At 50.6% G+C, this 19,486-nt stretch overlaps 1 protein-coding gene across 1 annotated transcript in view; it reads right to left on the reverse strand.

Moving 5' to 3' along the window:
* Window positions 1-19,486, reverse strand: part of LOC123998339 (neural-cadherin-like) — a 164,421-nt gene that overhangs the window by 31,893 nt on the left and 113,042 nt on the right. The window contains exons 6-12 of the mRNA XM_046303461.1: window positions 18,474-18,723; window positions 17,410-17,552; window positions 15,762-15,934; window positions 14,698-14,866; window positions 14,226-14,396; window positions 12,662-12,834; window positions 8,408-8,575 (exon numbers count right to left, since the gene is read on the reverse strand). Of these exons, the coding sequence (XP_046159417.1) occupies window positions 8,408-8,575; window positions 12,662-12,834; window positions 14,226-14,396; window positions 14,698-14,866; window positions 15,762-15,934; window positions 17,410-17,552; window positions 18,474-18,723 (1,247 nt within the window). The remainder of the gene's footprint in view (window positions 1-8,407; window positions 8,576-12,661; window positions 12,835-14,225; window positions 14,397-14,697; window positions 14,867-15,761; window positions 15,935-17,409; window positions 17,553-18,473; window positions 18,724-19,486) is intronic.

Below are 19,486 nucleotides of genomic sequence, written 5' to 3' on the forward strand. Positions count from 1 at the left end.
AGGAGGAAAGTGCGTTGACAGCGCTGATGAGACAAAAGCAACCATCCTACTGGCTCTCCACATGAGAAGTGCCTCATTGATATGGAGATTTCTCCCTGCATCCGTGTCTCTCATCCCTGGCAACAATGTAATTAACAGATCATATTAGCCCTGCTAAATTTAAAACAACAATCTACATAGACGCAATAATGCCACCTCGGTGTCGGAATGAACCAATGAAGAGGAGAGGAAGGGGGTGGAGGTGGGGGACTGAACCAACGAAGAGGAGAGGAAGGGGGTGGAGGTGGGGGAATGAACCAACGAAGAGGAGAGGAAGGGGGTGGAGGTGGGGGACTGAACCAACGAAGAGGAGAGGAAGGCCCTCGGAGTGTGGTGTCAGGAAAATAACCTCACACTCAACGTCAACAAAACTAAGGAGATGATTGTGGACTTCAGGAAACAGCAGAGGGAACACCCCCCTATCCACATCGATGGAACAGTAGTGGAGAGGGTAGCTAGTTTTAAGTTCCTCGGCATACACATCACAGACAAACTGAATTGGTCCACTCACACTGACAGCGTCGTGAAGAAGGCGCAGCAGCGCCTATTCAACCTCAGGAGGCTGAAGAAATTCGGCTTGTCACCAAAAGCACTCACAAACTTCTACAGATGCACAATCGAGAGCATCCTGGCGGGCTGTATCACCGCCTGGTACGGCAACTGCTCCGCCCTCAACCGTAAGGCTCTCCAGAGGGTAGTGAGGACTGCACAACGCATCACCGGGGGCAAACTACCTGCCCTCCAGGACACCTACACCACCCGTTGTTACAGGAAGGCCATAAAGATCATCAAGGACATCAACCACCCGAACCACTGCCTGTTCACCCCGCTATCATCCAGAAGGCGAGGTCAGTACAGGTGCATCAAAGCTGGGACCGAGAGACTGAAAAACAGCTTCTATCTCAAGGCCATCAGACTGTTAAACAGCCACCACTAACACTGAGTGGCTGCTGCCAACACACTGTCATTGACACTGACCCAACTCCAGCCATTTTAATAATGGGAATTGATGGGAAATGATGTAAATATATCACTAGCCACTTTAAACAATGCTACCTTATATAATGTTACTTACCCTACATTATTCATCTCATAGGCATATGTATATACTGTACTCTACATCATCGACTGCATCCTTATGTAACACATGTATCACTAGCCACTTTAACTATGCCACTTTGTTTACTTTGTCTACACACTCATCTCATATGTATATACTGTACTCGATACCATCTACTGTATGCTGCTCTGTACCATCACTCATTCATATATCCTTATGTACATGTTCCTCATCCCCTTACACTGTGTATAAGACAGTAGTTTTGGAATTGTTAGTTAGATTACTTGTTGGTTATCACTGTATTGTCGGAACTAGAAGCACAAGCATTTCGCTACACTCGCATTAACATCTGCTAACCATGTGTATGTGACAAATAAAAATTTGATTTGATTTGATTTGATTTGAAGGGGGTGGAGGTGGGGGACTGAACCAACGAAGAGGAGAGGAAGGGGGTGGAGGTGGGGGAATGAACCAACGAAGAGGAGAGGAAGGGGGTGGAGGTGGGGGACTGAACCAACGAAGAGGAGAGGAAGGGGGTGGAGGTGGGGGACTGAACAAACGAAGAGGAGAGGAAGGGGGTGGAGGTGGGGGACTGAACCAACAAAGAGGAGAGGAAGGGGGTGGAGGTGGGGGCCTGAACCAACGAAGAGGAGAGGAAGGGGGTGGAGGTGGGGGACTGAACCAACGAAGAGGAGAGTAAGGGGTGGAGTTGGGGGAATGAACCAACGAAGAGGAGAGGAAGGGGGTGGAGGTGGGGGAATGAACCAATGAAGAGGAGAGGAAGGGGGTGGAGGTGGGGGAATGAACCAACGAAGAGGAGAGGAAGGGGGTGGAGGTGGGGGAATGAACCAACGAAGAGGAGAGGAAGGGGGTGGAGGTGGGGGAATGAACCAACGAAGAGGAGTGAAGGGGGTGAAGGTGGGGGAATGAACCAACGAAGAGGAGAGGAAGGGGGTGGAGGTGGGGGACTGAACCAACAAAGAGGAGAGGAAGGGGGTGGAGGTGGGGGAATGAACCAACGAAGAGGAGAGGAAGGGGGTGGAGGTGGGGGACTGAACCAACGAAGAGGAGAGGAAGGGGGTGGAGGTGGGGGACTGAACCAATGAAGAGGAGAGGAAGGGGGTGGAGGTGGGGGCCTGAACCAACGAAGAGGAGAGGAAGGGGGTGGAGGTGGGGGACTGAACCAACGAAGAGGAGAGGAAGGGGGTGGAGGTGGGGGAATGAACCAACGAAGAGGAGAGGAAGGGGGTGGAGGTGGGGGAATGAACCAACGAAGAGGAGAGGAAGGGGGTGGAGGTGGGGGAATGAACCAACGAAGAGGAGAGGAAGGGGGTGGAGGTGGGGGAATGAACCAACGAAGAGGAGAGGAAGGGGGTGGAGGTTGGGGAATGAACCAACGAAGAGGAGAGGAAGGGGGTGAAGGTGGGGGAATGAACCAACGAAGAGCAGAGGAAGGGAGTGGAGGTGGGGGAATGAACCAACGAAGAGGAGAGGAAAGGGGGTGGAGGGTGGGAATGAACCAACGAAGAGGAGAGGAAGGGGGTGGAGGTGGGGGAATGAACCAACGAAGAGGAGAGGAAGGGGGTGGAGGTGGGGGAATGAACCAACGAAGAGGAGAGGAAGGGGGTGGAGGTGAGGGAATGAACCAACGAAGAGGAGAGGAAGGGGGTGGAGGTGGGGGAATGAACCAACGAAGAGGAGAGGAAGGGGGTGGAGGTGGGGGACTGAACCAACGAAGAGGAGAGGAAGGGGGTGGAGGTGGGGGAATGAACCAACGAAGAGGAGAGGAAGGGGGTGGAGGTGGGGGAATGAACCAACGAAGAGGAGAGGAAGGGGGTGGAGGTGGGGGAATGAACCAACGAAGAGGAGAGGAAGGGGGTGGAGGTGGGGGAATGAACCAAGGTGGGAAGAGAAGGAGTTTTGGCCATCGACCAACCGGTTCCAGAGAGGGGTTCAAGAGAGACATGGAGAGACAGAGAGACAAAGAAAGAGAGAGCAAGAAAGAGAGAGAGCGAGAGATAAGGAGAGAAAGACTGAGAGGGAGACCTGAAGGTCATCTGGCTATTGACCAACAGGTTCCAGAGAGAGAAACTATGAAAGAGAGAGAATGAGAGTATGTGACACAGCCTTTACTCTTTTCCAATTCCACGGAACAACCACTTTGAGGGAGACGTCTGTGTTAAAATATGTAAAGAGCCTCGAGTAGATTAGAGTGGCATTCATTTACTACTATCTCTCTCTCTCTCTCTCTCTCTCTCTCTCTCTCTCTCTCTCTCTCTCTCTCTCTCTCTCTCTCTCTCTCTCTCTCTCTCTCTCTCTCTCTCTCTCTCTCTCTCTCTCCCAATGAAGCTGTGGGGACGCGAGCTGAGCTGTCAGGAGATGAATACAGTAATTAAGTGTCTCTCTCAGTTGAGCAGTCCGAGGCAATAAGAGACCATTGTAGAGTCTTAACAGGGTGTATAATTTGATCATCTTTCTTCTCCTCGCTGCCTTTGTCTCCCGTGTCAACGCTGACACAGATACCGGGTGGCTCGTTGTGTTTCTGCCATCTCCTGCCATAGAGGGATCAATTCTAATTCGGTGTTGTCAAAAAAAAGGGGCCCGGGAGCATATTTAAAAACAGGTTATCAAAAACGACAAGCGAAGCAAAGCGAGTGAATGAACATGATTTTGGCGAAAGTAGCGTCAATACGTCCCGCGCCCTCTCCTTTTCAAAGACTGACTCACTACTATTAAAGGCAACACTATCCGGGAAAATCTTCTAACATTACATTTAACATTTGTAGCATACTTTTGAATCATGTGCAAAATGAAGACAGGCATGGATGGCAGCAGGGGTAAGATGGAAGAGGAGAAGCACTGGGAGGGAGGCGGCGGGGGTAAGATGGAAGAGGAGAAGCACTGGGAGGGAGGCGGCGGGGGTAAGATGGAAGAGGAGAAGCACTGGGAGGGAGGCGGCAGGGGTAAGATTGAAGAGGAGAAGCACTGGGAGGGAGGCAGCAGGGGTAAGATTGAAGAGGAGAAGCACTGGGAGGGAGGCCTCGGGGGTAAGATGGAAGAGGAGAAGCACTGGGAGGGAGGCAGCAGGGGTAAGATGGAGGAGGAGAAGCACTGGGAGGGAGGGCTCGGGGGTAAGATGGAAGAGGAGAAGCACTGGGAGGGAGGCGGCGGGGTAAGATGGAAGAGGAGAAGCACTGGGAGGGAGGCGGCGGGGGTAAGATGGAAGAGGAGAAGCACTGGGAGGGAGGCGGCGGGGGTAAGATGGAAGAGGAGAAGCACTGGGAGGGAGGCAGCGGGGGTAAGATGGAAGAGGAGAAGCACTGGGAGGGAGGCAGCAGGGGTAAGATGGAGGAGGAGAAGCACTGGGAGGGAGGCGGCGGGGGTAAGATGGAAGAGGAGAAGCACTGGGAGGGAGGCAGCAGGGGTAAGATGGAGGAGGAGAAGCACTGGGAGGGAGGCAGCAGGGGTAAGATGGAGGAGGAGAAGCACTGGGAGGGAGGCCGCGGGGGTAAGCTGGAAGAGGAGAAGCACTGGGAGGGAGGCAGCAGGGGTAAGATTGAAGAGGAGAAGCACTGGGAGGGAGGCAGCAGGGGTAAGATTGAAGAGGAGAAGCACTGGGAGGGAGGCCTCGGGGGTAAGATGGAAGAGGAGAAGCACTGGGAGGGAGGCAGCAGGGGTAAGATGGAGGAGGAGAAGCACTGGGAGGGAGGCGGCAGGGGTAAGATGGAAGAGGAGAAGCACTGGGAGGGAGGCGGCGGTGGTAAGATGGAAGAGGAGAAGCACTGGGAGGGAGGCAGCAGGGGTAAGATGGAGGAGGAGAAGCACTAGGAGGGAGGCCGCGGGGGTAAGATGGAAGAGGAGAAGCACTGGGAGGGAGGCGGCAGGGGTAAGATTGAAGAGGAGAAGCACTGGGAGGGAGGCAGCAGGGGTAAGATTGAAGAGGAGAAGCACTGGGAGGGAGGCCTCGGGGGTAAGATGGAAGAGGAGAAGCACTGGGAGGGAGGCAGCAGGGGTAAGATGGAGGAGGAGAAGCACTGGGAGGGAGGCGGCAGGGGTAAGATGGAAGAGGAGAAGCACTGGGAGGGAGGCGGCGGTGGTAAGATGGAAGAGGAGAAGCACTGGGAGGGAGGCAGCAGGGGTAAGATGGAGGAGGAGAAGCACTAGGAGGGAGGCCGCGGGGGTAAGATGGAAGAGGAGAAGCACTGGGAGGGAGGCGGCAGGGGTAAGATGGAAGAGGAGAAGCACTAGGAGGGAGGCGGCAGGGGTAAGATGGAAGAGGAGAAGCACTGGGAGGGAGGCGGCAGGGGTAAGATGGAAGAGGAGAAGCACTGGGAGGGAGGCGGCGGGGGTAAGATGTAAGAGGAGAAGCACTGGGAGGGAGGCGGCGGGGGTAAGATGTAAGAGGAGAAGCACTGGGAGGGAGGCGGCGGGGGTAAGATGGAAGAGGAGAAGCACTGGGAGGGAGGCGGCGGGGGTAAGATGGAAGAGGAGAAGCACTGGGAGGGAGGCGGCGGGGTAAGATGGAAGAGGAGAAGCACTGGGAGGGAGGCGGCGGGGGTAAGATGGAAGAGGAGAAGCACTGGGAGGGAGGCGGCGGGGGTAAGATGGAAGAGGAGAAGCACTGGGAGGGAGGCGGCGGGGGTAAGATGGAAGAGGAGAAGCACTGGGAGGGAGGCGGCGGGGGTAAGATGGAAGAGGAGAAGCACTGGGAGGGAGGCGGCGGGGGTAAGATGGAAGAGGAGAAGCACTGGGAGGGAGGCGGCGGGGGGTAAGATGGAAGAGGAGAAGCACTGGGAGGGAGGCGGCGGGGGTAAGATGGAAGAGGAGAAGCACTGGGAGGGAGGCGGCGGGGGTAAGATGGAAGAGGAGAAGCACTGGGAGGGAGGCGGCGGGGGTAAGATGGAAGAGGAGAAGCACTGGGAGGGAGGCGGCGGGGGTAAGATGGAAGAGGAGAAGCACTGGGAGGGAGGCGGCGGGGGTAAGATGGAGGAGGAGAAGCACTGGGAGGGAGGCCGTGGGGGTAAGATGGAAGAGGAGAAGCACTGGGAGGGAGGCGGCAGGGGTAAGATGGAAGAGCAGAAGCACTGGGAGGGAGGCGGCGGGGTAAGATGGAGGAGGAGAAGCACTGGGAGGGAGGCGGCGGGGGTAAGATGGAAGAGGAGAACCACTGGGAGGGAGGCAGCAGGGGTAAGATGGAAGAGGAGAAGCACTGGGAGGGGGCGGCGGGGGTAAGATGGAGGAGGAGAAGCACTGGGAGGGAGGCAGCGGGGGTAAGATGGAAGAGGAGAAGCACTGGGAGGGAGGCGGCGGGGGTAAGATGGAAGAGGAGAAGCACTGGGAGGGAGGCGGCGGGGGTAAGATGGAAGAGGAGACGCACTGGGAGGGAGGCGGCAGGGGTAAGATGGAAGAGGAGACGCACTGGGAGGGAGGCGGAGGGGGAAGATGGAAGAGGAGAAGCACTGGGAGGGAGGCGGCGGGGGTAAGATGGAAGAGGAGAAGCACTGGGAGGGAGGTCGGCGGGGGTAAGATGGAGGAGGAGAAGCACTGGGAGGGAGGCGGCGGGGGTAAGATGGAAGAGGAGAAGCACTGGGAGGGAGGCGGCGGGGGTAAGATGGAAGAGGAGAAGCACTGGGAGGGAGGCGGCGGGGGTAAGATGGAAGAGGAGAAGCACTGGGAGGGAGGCGGCGGGGGTAAGATGGAAGAGGAGAAGCACTGGGAGGGAGGCGGCAGTGGTAAGATGGAAGAGGAGAAGCACTGGGAGGGAGGCGGCGGGGGTAAGATGGAAGAGGAGAAGCACTGGGAGGGAGGCGGCGGGGGTAAGATGGAAGAGGAGAAGCACTGGGAGGGAGGCGGCGGGGGTAAGATGGAAGAGGAGACGCACTGGGAGGGAGGCGGCAGGGGTAAGATGGAAGAGGAGAAGCACTGGGAGGGAGGCGGCGGGGGGAAGATGGAAGAGGAGAAGCACTGGGAGGGAGGCGGCGGGGGTAAGATGGAAGAGGAGAAGCACTGGGAGGGAGGTCGGCGGGGGTAAGATGGAGGAGGAGAAGCACTGGGAGGGAGGCGGCGGGGGTAAGATGGAAGAGGAGAAGCACTGGGAGGGAGGCGGCGGGGGTAAGATGGAAGAGGAGAAGCACTGGGAGGGAGGCGGCGGGGGTAAGATGGAAGAGGAGAAGCACTGGGAGGGAGGCGGCGGGGGTAAGATGGAAGAGGAGAAGCACTGGGAGGGAGGCGGCAGTGGTAAGATGGAAGAGGAGAAGCACTGGGAGGGAGGCGGCGGGGGTAAGATGGAAGAGGAGAAGCACTGGGAGGGAGGCGGCGGGGGTAAGATGGAAGAGGAGAAGCACTGGGAGGGAGGCGGCAGTGGTAAGATGGAAGAGGAGAAGCACTGGGAGGGAGGCGGCGGGGGTAAGATGGAAGAGGAGAAGCACTGGGAGGGAGGCGGCAGTGGTAAGATGGAAGAGGAGAAGCACTGGGAGGGAGGCGGCGGGGGTAAGATGGAAGAGGAGAAGCACTGGGAGGGAGGCGGCGGGGGTAAAGTGTGATGTTTCAGTACCCTGCTAAACATGCTGATGGTTGGGGAAAGTGAAGTGTGTTTTCTACTACCGCTCCTCAAGGCTCTCTTTCCCGATGAATAGGCGGGACGCACGGATGGGAATAGTCTCAGAAGAACCACTTTCCCCTCCGACAAGGAGTAAGGTCCTAGAGATGTTGATGCCAGTCTGTCTGGAGGCACTAATAGTAGCCTAGCCCCCACTATATTGGCAAGCTGCTTCTGGGGAACTCCTTTTGGGGGGGTCTTTATTATCTTGGTCAGTTGGAAAGAGATTAGGCTGTCATGTTGGAACATTCCCCCAAGTTGCAGTTGGTAGAGCATTGAACCATCTCTACCACAACCACTACTACCAGAAACCTATGTATGGTTGTGGTTGACCTTATATCATAGTGTCAGTAGACACCATCTCTACCACAACCACTACTACCAGAAACCTATGTATGGTTGTGGTTGACCTTATATCATAGTGTCAGTAGACACCATCTCTACCACAACCACTACTACCAGAAACCTATGTATGGTTGTGGTTGACCTTATATCATAGTGTCAGTAGACACCATCTCTACCACAACCACTACTACCAGAAACCTATGTATGGTTGTGGTTTACCTTATATCATAGTGTCAGTAGACACCATCTCTACCACAACCACTACTACCAGAAACCTATGTATGGTTGTGGTTTACCTTATATCATAGTGTCAGTAGACACCATCTCTCCTGGTTAAGGAACAGGTCACAATGAGGTCCACTCACCACTATCTTGGCGTCGCGAACTGTGTTCTCGGGCACGGTGACCCAGTACTCTAGCTGCCCCCACTGGGGAGGCTGGTTGTGTACGTTGGTGATGATGACGGTCAGCTCCACAGAGCTGCTCCTGTTGCCCCCGTCTGTGGCCACGATCTGCTGGCTGATCCTCGACGTCTGACGACAAATAGAAGAGAGGAAGGAGGGGCGACACGGAGGTTAGACATGGAAAGCATATGGAGCTGAACAAAACCCATGGTTGACCCCCCCCCCCCTCTTGGAAGGTCTTTATCTCTGTCTACATCAGTTTGTTCCAATCCACTAAGTAACAGATCAGATGCATCATATTTACAACCTTATCCACTTAGTCCGTGTCATGACCTTCCAGTGACCTCCTCCTCTAAACCACAACCTTCCTACTGTCTACAGAAGACTGCTCTGATGTCATTCATCCTTACATCACGCGAGAGATACAGAGAGAGAGAGACAGAACGAGAAACAGAGAGAGGGAGAGAGACAGGGAGGGAGGTGGAGAGAGAGAGAGAGAGAGAGAGAGAAAGAAAGAGAGCAATGAGAGAGGAGACTTTCCAACTGACATGGAGGTATTCAGATAAATGGTTCTCTGCCAGGGGAGTGTGAAAGCTTGGTTAAACAGATCCTTGCTAAGGAGAAAAGTGCGATGAGAGAAAGGGCTGACATTTAAAGTGGAGGAATATTCAACATTATTTATATGGGATATTAACTGGGAGACTTCACAAGTCCATTGTGTGACAGGGTGAAGATGGGGTCATTCGCTCCACATCTTGATTTGGCTTTGGGAGGTGGTTGGACTTGGAGAACAAAGAGATGGCGTTTTTCTATGATATATTCCACTAGTTGGTACGGGTCACCTAGAACCTAACCTCAAGCATCCCACCTTCCCCCTTCTTTCTTAGCTGTGGCAAAATGGGGGAGGGAGAGAGAGAGAGAGAGAGAGAGAGAGAGAGAGAGAGAGAGAGAGAGAGAGAGAGAGAGAGAGAGAGAGAGAGAGAGAGAGAGAGAGAGAGAGAGATAGAGAGAGATATTCTAACAACGTAAGATCTACAATGGCAACATAGCTCTACCCGACATATATGACTGTTGATATCAATCTTATTTCCAAATTCACCAGAGATACTATTGATTCCATACATACAGTTGAAGTCGTAAGTTTACATACACGTAGGTTGGAGTCATTAAAACTGATTTTTCAACCACTCCACAAATTTCTTTTAACCAACTATAGTTTTGGCAAGTTGGTTAAGACATCAACAAAAATTGTTTACAGACAGATTATTTCATTTAGAATTCGCTGTATCACAATTCCAATGGGTCAGAAGTTTACATACACTACGTTGACTTTGCCTTTAAACAGCTTGAAAAATTCCAGAAAATGATGTCATGGCTTTAGAAGCTTCCGATAGGCTAATTGACATCATTTGAGTCAATTGGAGGTGTACCTGTGGATGAATTTCAAGGCCTACCTTCAAACTCAGTGCCTATTTGCTTGACATCATGGGAAAATCAAAAGAAATTGGCCAAGACCTCAAAAAAACAATTGGAGACCTCCACAAGTCTGGTTCTGTCATGTTTTGTCATTTATTATCTTGTCTTGTCCCTGTGCTTCCCATTCTATTCGTTTCCCTCTGCTGGTCTTATTAGGTTCTTTCCCTCTTTCTATCCCTCTCTCTCCCCCTCCCTCTCTCACTCTCTCGCTCTCTCTTCTCTCTATCGTTCCGTTCCTGCTCCCAGCTGTTCCTATTCCCCTAATCAATCATTTAGTCTTCCCACACCTGTTCCCGATCCTTTCCCCTGATTAGAGTCCCTATTTCTTCCTTTGTGTTCCGTTCCTGTCCTGTCGGTTCCTTGTCTAGAATTCACCGTGCTGTGTTTGTGTATCGCCCTGTCGTGTCGTGTTTTCCTCAGATGCTGCGTGGTGAGCAGGTGTCTGAGTCTGTCTGGTTCAAGTGCCTTCCCGAGGCAACCTGCTGTTCACCTGCTGTTCAAGATCGAGTCTCCAGTTTGTCCTCGTCATTTCGAGTGAAAGTTGTGTTTTTTGTTTGTATTTACTTTACTGGATTAAAGACTCTGTTTTCGCCAAGTCGCTTTTGGGTCCTCTTTCACCTGCATGACAGGTTCATCCTTGGGAGCATTTTCCAAATGCCTGAAGGTATGTTCATCTGTACAAACTATAGTACACAAGTATAAACACCATGGGACCACGCAGCCGTCATACCGCTCAGGAAGGAGACGTGTTCTGTCTCCTAGAGATGAACATACTTTTGGTGCGAAAAGTGCAAATCAATCCCAGAACAACAGCAAAGGACCTTGGGAAGATGCTGGAGGAAACAGGTACAAAAGTATCTACATCCACAGTAAAACTAGTCCTATATCGACATAACCTGAAAGGCAGCTCAGCAAGGAAGAAGCCACTGCTCCAAAAACGTCATAAAAAAGGCAGACTATGGTTTGCAACTGCACATGGGGACAAAGATCGTACTTTTTGGAGAAATGTCATCTGGTCTGATAAAACAAAAATAGAACTGTTTGGTCATAATGACCATCGTTATGTTTGGAGGAAAAAGGGGGATGCTTGCAAGCCGAAGAACACCATACCAACCGTGAAGCACTGGGGTGGCAGCATCATATTGTGGGGATGCTTTGCTGCAGGAGGGACTGGTGCACTTCACAAAATAGATGGCATCATGAGGTAGGAAAATGATGTGGATATATTGAAGCAACATCTCAAGACATCAGTCAGGAAGTTAAAGCTTGGTCGCAAATGGGTCTTCCAAATGGACAATGACCCCAAGCATGCTTCCAAAGTTGTGGCAAAAATGGCTTAAGGACAACAAAGTCAAGGTATTGGAGTGGCCATCACAAAGCCGTGACCTCAATCCTATAGAACATTTGTGGGCATAACTGAAAAAGCGTGTGCGAGCACGGAGGCCTACAAACCTGACTCAATTACACCAGCTCTGTCAGGAGGAATGGGCCAAAATTAATCAAACTTCTTGTGGGAAGCTTGTGGAAGGCTACCCGAAACATTTGACCCAAGTAAAACAATTTAAAGGCAATGCTACCAAATACTAATTGAGTGTATGTAAACTTCTGACCCACTGGGAATGTGATGAAATAAATAAAAGCTGAAATAAATAATTATCTCGACTATTATTCTGACATTTCACATTCTTAAAATAAAGTGGTGATCCTAACTGGTCTTAGACAGGGAATTTTTACTAGGATTAAATGTCAGAAATTGAAAAACTGAGTTTAAATGTATTTGGCTAAGGTGTATGTAAATTTCCTACTTCAACTGTTCCTCTGCACTCCCAAACGGGACTGTGAAATCTGAACAGAGGATATTCACTTTTAAACAATGGCATACATTGAACAGTTGTAAGGCTACATACAGTGTGATAAGCTGTGAATACTGACAAGCAATTAAGCTAGCAAACTATAATGACAAACCACACCAGAAACAAGAATACATGAAGAGAATACAGCAAGAGAGACCAAGAAACAGAAGACTTGGAGAATGAGAGAGAGAGAGCGCACGAGAGCGACGAGAAAGACAGCGAAACAATAGAAAGAGAGCTCAGCGCCGACAAACCCCTACAAATATATCGTTTCTGCACGGTGTCACCTCTCCTCTGCCTGGAGGGAGACAGCCAAATGTCAGAAATAAACGTGCACCAACGCACCCACGCATCCACACAGACACACAGACACACAGACACACAGACACACAGACACACAGACACACGTAAATATATGTATATGTATGCATGTGTGAATTCAATGCTTCCTCAGGCTGTGGGTAAGATACATAGTGCTCTATATACACATATAGAGAGACAGGGGCATTGTTGTTATTCCAGACCGTGCCATGTTTAATATGCATCCACAGAGGGAGGTAGGAAGAGTGTACAGCAGTCTCAGTGGATGATATCAGACCAGTGGGAAGGATCGGTGCGCAGTGTAAACACACACACTGGGAGGGAGCACAGGGTGGTGCTGTACACACACACACACACACACACACACACACACACACACACACACACACACACACACACACACACACACACACACACACACACACACACACACACACACACACACACACACACACACACACACACACACACACACACACACACACACACACACCAAACACACACACACAACACACAGACACACACACACGCACACCAAACACACACACAACACACGGACACACACCTGTGAGATGGGGTGGTTGACGTACACCCAGCCTGTGCTGGGGTTGATGTGCAGGTAGGCCGGCTGCTGACGGGACAGAGAGTAGGCGATAGCGGCGTTACTCCCCTGGTCATCATCGTGTGCCGCTGCTCGCAGGAAGCTAGTCCCCACCGGCGTGTCCTCGCGCAGGAAGTCTGCCACACGAAGGGTTAACACATCAACATCACCGCCGACAACAAACAACATCAACAAGAGCAATAACAACAGCAGCGGTGGTGGCAATTTCCAGCTAAAATCAACGCATTTCAGTCAAAGAGACCCGAAATAAATGCGTGTGTCCTAGAAACATTTCAGTCTCCCTGTTAAATAGTTAATAAGCCACTCCAACAGTCTTGTTCTAATGTGATAAAAGGGATTCTGACATGGGGCTTATCAACACACATATTGGCACACATGGTAAACAAACACGGACTCCGGAGAGCAGGGAGGCGTCAACGTTTTCATCAGTCTTAAAAGCTTTCCAGGATTACTTGTGATTTAATATATACATCAGCATATGGTTTATTGGGACTTCAGGGGGGCTGCTAAGTCTTACCTTTCACAATATACTTTTACCTTGAAAACTGTTAAGACAAAACACAGAAGCCACAAACAAGTGCCTTTGGACTGGGATAAGAGGACATTGGGTCCTTGAGCTGCTGGACATTGCTGAGCAAGCACAGTTTTGACTTGACCTTTGACCTTAAAGTACACTTGGCACAACAAGGTGAGGGAGGGAACTCTCACATGAGAGCGCTTTAGAATGGAACAACATTTGAATTCCTGGTGGAATATTGAGCAAAGGGTTTAGTAAGCACTTGTTGGAGGGGTGTGGAGGAGGGGAGAGGGAAGCTTGGATAAGGGGACAGTCCCTTTGTGTCTATGGCAGGGCAACCCTGAGAGAGAACACTGGTTCCCCTACGCAACACTCAAAACTAAACAACCATATTTGGTGTAGGGGGATGGGGGATTAAAAGACAGCAGCCAAGATAATACCTTTATAATACCTTGATAAGATGACTTAATGTGTTGAACAAGACCAACAGGCACATTTGATAATGAAATTGTCTGAACCAAGCAGGAGAAGGACAGAGGTGAAATGATGAGTGTGACCGAGATGACCCAAGGTGTGACGGAGGAGTGACAGAGGTTAAATGATGAGTGTGACCGAGATGACCCAAGGTGTGACGGAGGTGACGGAGGAGTGACAGAGGTGAAATGATGAGTGTGACCGAGATGACCCAAGGTGTGACGGAGGTGACGGAGGAGTGACAGAGGTGAAATGATGAGTGACCCAAGGTGTGACGGAGGAGTGACAGAGAAATGACCCAGGTGACCCAAGGTGTGACGGAGGTGACGGAGGAGTGACAGAGGTGAAATGATGAGTGTGACCGAGATGACCCAAGGTGTGACGGAGGTGACGGAGGAGTGACAGAGGTGAAATGATGAGTGTGACCGAGATGACGGAGGAGTGACAGAGGTGAAATGATGAGTGTGACCGAGATGACCCAAGGTGTGACGGAGGAGTGACAGAGGTGACCCTTACACTGGTAGCGGCTGTTCTCAAACTTCGGGTCGTTGTCGTTCTGGTCGGCGATGAGGATGGTGATCTGGCAGATGCCGATGAGGGGCTCCTGGGCCAGGTCTGTTGCCGTGACAGACAGGGAGTACTCTCTCTGGCGCTCGCGGTCGAAACTCACTGTGGTGCTAATCACACCTGGAGGTCTGTTGCACAGACACGCACGCTGTGGTCGAAACTCACTGTGGTGCTAATCACACCTGGACACACACACACACACACACACACACACACACACACACACACACACACACACACACACACACACACACACACACACACACACACACACACACACACACACACACACACACACACACACACACACAATGTATTTTACCGAATGTTACTGATGTCCTCTAGATACATACAGTCAGCCATTCCACAGCAATGAATTAGAGATGTTCTGATACAGTTTGACTGTGGTCTGTCCCCTAACCTGTGTCAGGGTTGATGACGAAGCCGGATGATGTCCCGTCTCGGTGCATGATCCCGTATTTGACCTCTCCGTTGACCCCCATGTCTGCGTCGAGGGCGTGAATGCGGAGGACAAATGTCCCAGGGGGCTGGTTCTCCAGGACACCGGTGTTGACACTGTAGTTATGGCACTGAGGGGGCAGAGTTCACACAGCACTTATGGCATTGATGCTGCATTTGTCAGTTGTAAAAGTAAGTCCCAATTAAAAATGACCAGTAGCCGACACACTGGTCAACCAGCACAGATGGACTGTGACCTCCCCAGCCAGCATTCAACATCCATCACGATAAGACTAGTTAACACGCATGACGTGGGGAGCAAGGAGTTGCCAAATTGAATGGGTTGTCAGATTTTGCAGAACCCACTGACCCTGTGGGCAAGTCCCTGCTGAAATATTCATCTTTGGGGACGAACCGTGCTGAGCTGATCTGAGCTATGCTAAGAGGGGATTCTGGTCTGACCCTGGAGTGTTCAGGACTGCAGTGGAGTGGAGTTCTGCCCCACAGGAGAACACCAGCTGTCTCTACTTTGAACTTGCAACCTGGCATGTTCCTCTCTCTCTTTCTGTCTGTCATCTCTCTCATCCCTAGTGCTGTGGACCTCTGCCTCTCCTCCCTCAGTCACTATGTTCTTCTCTCTCTTTCTGTCATCTCTCTCATCCCTAGTGCTGTGGACCTCTGCCTCTCCTCCCTCAGTCACTATGTTCTTCTCTCTCTTTCTGTCATCTCTCTCATCCCTAGTGCTGTGGACCTCTGCCTCTCCTCCCTCAGTCACTATGTAACTCTCTCTCTCTCTCTCTCTCTCTCTCTCTCTCTCTCTCTCTCTCTCTCTCTCTCTCTCTCTCTCTCTCTCTCTCTCTCTCTCTCTCTCTCTCTCTCTCTCCTTATCGCTATCAGTCTTTCTCGCTCTTTGCCCCTCTCTCTTTTCATCTCCACTGCAACTTTATATGCCTCATCGCTGTATTTTTCGACAGCACACAGGCTTCACACACACCCATAATGTGTCCAATGCCCCCCTTCCCTCACCTCTTCAAAGACAGGCTTGTTGTTGTTGATGTCGTTGATGCCCACTATGACCTGGGCAGAGTTACTGAGGGGATATGGTCCGTCTGCCGCGTTGTCATCAGTGGCGGTAATGTTGAGGATGTACTGGGGGCCACGCAGGATAGGAGGGGGGCTCCGCCGCAGTTTGATGATGCCTAGAGAGAGAGACAATGGCAGCCATCTTTGTTACTATAGCACACAAACAGACAAACCTACTACACACACACAAATAATCAAACCAACACTCAAAAAGTAGCTTTAACTACAAAGGGGGGAAATATTTTACCCCAAGCCCCCACTCTTTACAATCCCCTACAACAAGCCCTTTAGGACCCTACATCTTTTGACACATTTCTCCAATGCAGATTCCTCACAAATAAATAAGTAACTATGTCTACCAAAGTACAGAGAGAAATATACATACAAATGCAGCTTAAGTCTTTGAAGTGACAACTTTTCCCCTCGCTAACAGTGGAAAAAGCCAAAGGACATCTTTGTGTGTGTGTGTGTGTGTGTGTGTGTGTGTGTGTGTGTGTGTGTGTGTGTGTGTGTGTGTGTGTGTGTGTGTGTGTGTGTGTGTGTGTGTGTGTGTGTGTGTGTGTGTGTGTGTGTGGCCGTAATAGGCTGTGTGGTGGAGAGGCAGTGCAGTGCGGGGCTGGTGATAAGGAAGGCAGGGGGCTTAAGCATTAGTCAGTGTTTCCACCTCGGAGGCGAGAGAGGGCTCTTGTAAACAAACGATAACCAGAAGATTGCCAACGCAGACGTAGAGAGACTCGACTGTGAAGAAAGTGTGAAAGCCAGTACACAGAGAGACTGAGAGACTTATATACAAACATGTACAAACACATGCACACACACACACACACACACACACACACACACACACACACACACACACACACACACACACACACACACACACACACACACACACACACACACACACACACACACACACACACACACACACACACACACACACACACACACACACACACACACACAAAAGGAGACGGACTCAAAACATCTATTTACATGGAGTCCACAAAGACAAACAGAGATGAACAGGAAAATAAAAGGGGCTGTGCTAGGAGAGTATGACTATGAAGTGTGTGTGTGAGAGTAGAGGGGGTTCTTGTTAGAGATTTGGGTTCCCGCTGGACTAGCATTGAGCTTGATCCCCAATTGAAGTTACCACAGCAACACAAGCTAATCTGAATAACAAGTATGTGTGTGTGTGTGTGTGTGTGTGTGTGTGTGTGTGTGTGTGTGTGTGTGTGTGTGTGTGTGTGTGTGTGTGTGTGTGTGTGTGTGTGTGTGTGTGTGTGTGTGTGTGTGTGTGTGTGTGTGTGTGTGTATGTGTGTGTGTGTGTGTCCAGGCGTATTCTTGTTTTTTCTCCTTCTGAATTAGTGTATGCACATGTTAGAGTTCATCTGCATTTATGCGTTAGGGTTTAAGAATGTCTGTTTATCTCCATACATGCATATGACTGTCCGTTTGTCTGCCTGTGTTTTCATGTGCGTCTGAAAGCCCTTCTATAGAACCACTATGTTATACCTTCTCCAGTCCTTCTCCATACAAGCATCTTAAATAAACCCTTTGAAACACAACACTGTCAACTCTACGCACCCTTCTGGTTGTCCAGCTGAAAGTTACTGTCCTCGTTGCCGCCAGTGATGGCGTAAGAGACCCCGTCTCCATCAGGGTCATTGGCGTGGACAATGGCCACCAGAGTGTCAGGACCAGCGTCCTCCGACAAGAACGTCTTATAGCTGCAGACAGACAGAGAGAGAGAAAGGGAGAGAGAGGGAGAGAAAGGGAGGGAGGGATTAGATAGATAGATAGAAAGAAAGAAAGAAAGAAAGAAAGAAAGAAAGAAAGAAAGAAAGAAAGAAAGAGAGAGAGAGAGAGAGAGAGAGAGAGAGAGAGAGAAAGATTTGTAAAACAAATATTCATACAGTCATTATTATTATATTATGTCATTGGCATTACATTTAATTTGCATGTATTTTCTTTCATCATTTATTAATTTCTTCAATATGTATTTTTGCAAAGGGATGAGAGAAAAAGAGGGATGAGAGAGAACCTGCTGTAGCTCATCCCCAAACCCTACCATCTGTTTCCCTCCCCAGCCCTCTGAAGCGTCTCTTCTGGTACCATGGACTAGTCCTGCCCCAGAGAAGGGGAGCACACACACACACACACACACACACACACACACACACACACACACACACACACACACACACACACACACACACACACACACACACACACACACACACACACACACACACACACACACACACACACACACACACACACACACACACACACACACACACACCATGTTTAATGGATTGGCCCATCCTCTGTAGGCATGTGGCAGGGCTAAAGTCTCACTGTGTCCCTCTCTGTGTGCTAGTGTGTCACTGTTGGCACGCTGCTATATCTCTGCATGGCTCCAAATGGTTCGCTCTGCCTGTGGCTACGCTAGCCAAATGCCACCTCATAGGACTAAAGAGGGAGTTGTGTGTGTGGGTGTGGATGTATGGTTGTGTGTGTGTGTATGTATGGTTGTGTGTGTGATGGAAGGGGGGCAGCCAACCAGCACAGTGGCATAGGATAAGAGAGGAGAAATGAGAGGAGAAAAGGGTGTTAGAGAGGCAGAAACAGATAGAGGGACAACATACACAGCTTGAGAGAAGATAGGAGCCTCGTCGTTGGTATTGGCCATTCTGAACCGGATGGAGGCGGTCCCGGTGCGGGGTGGAGTCCCGTTGTCCACGGCAACCACCACAAACTCGTACATGTGATTTGGCCGCTCGTAGTCCAACCGTTGGCTGGGGCTGATCACACCCCTGGAAGAGATGGCAAAGTCGGGACTCTGGATGAAGTAGGAGAGCTCTGAGTTGAGCCCTGTGTCACAGTCCCTCGCTAGAACTAGAGAGGAAGACAGGAGGATGAGAAGAGGAAGTCAGGTGGAAGAGTCATTATCTTTATAATCAGCTTGTACACATTGGAAATCATTATTCCAGTTTTGCAAAGAAGGAAATAACCAACAGAAATACTCAGCGGTCAATGTGGGTGTATGTCTGTACACACACACACACACACACACACACACACACACACACACACACACACACACACACACACACACACACACACACACACACACACACACACACACACACACACACACACACACACACACACACACACACACACACACAAGTGTGTGTTAATGTACACACGTGCATGTAGAATGCTCACACCCACATGTACACATAGTGACGCAAATGAGCAGTTGTATACTGGCTGACTCACTCCTCCTCATTCATCTCTCATCATTCATCCTCTCTTTCTACTTCTCCCTCTTCCTCCCTCTATCCCATTACCTCTCTCACTCACACATGAGCCTGTTGCGGAAGGGGGGGGGGGCGTTTGAGCGAGAGAGAGTGTGTGTATGTGTGTATGTGTTTGTGAATACGTGTGCGTGTGTGTGTGTTTTCATGTGTGTATGTGTGTGTGTTCATGTGTGTGAGAGAAGGGGAGCTTAAGGCCAGGATTGAAACAGAAGGTTCATTAAATACACAGACTAATATAATATATCTTCAGGCTACCTATTAGCATTTTTAATGCATAGGCAGGAGTATTGGAGTTGCAGCGGTAGCTAAATGAAGGAATATGGGGAGAGGCTAGG

This window comes from Oncorhynchus gorbuscha, linkage group LG15 (assembly GCF_021184085.1).
Source record: "Oncorhynchus gorbuscha isolate QuinsamMale2020 ecotype Even-year linkage group LG15, OgorEven_v1.0, whole genome shotgun sequence".
In the NCBI taxonomy this organism is placed as follows: Eukaryota; Metazoa; Chordata; class Actinopteri; order Salmoniformes; family Salmonidae; genus Oncorhynchus; species Oncorhynchus gorbuscha.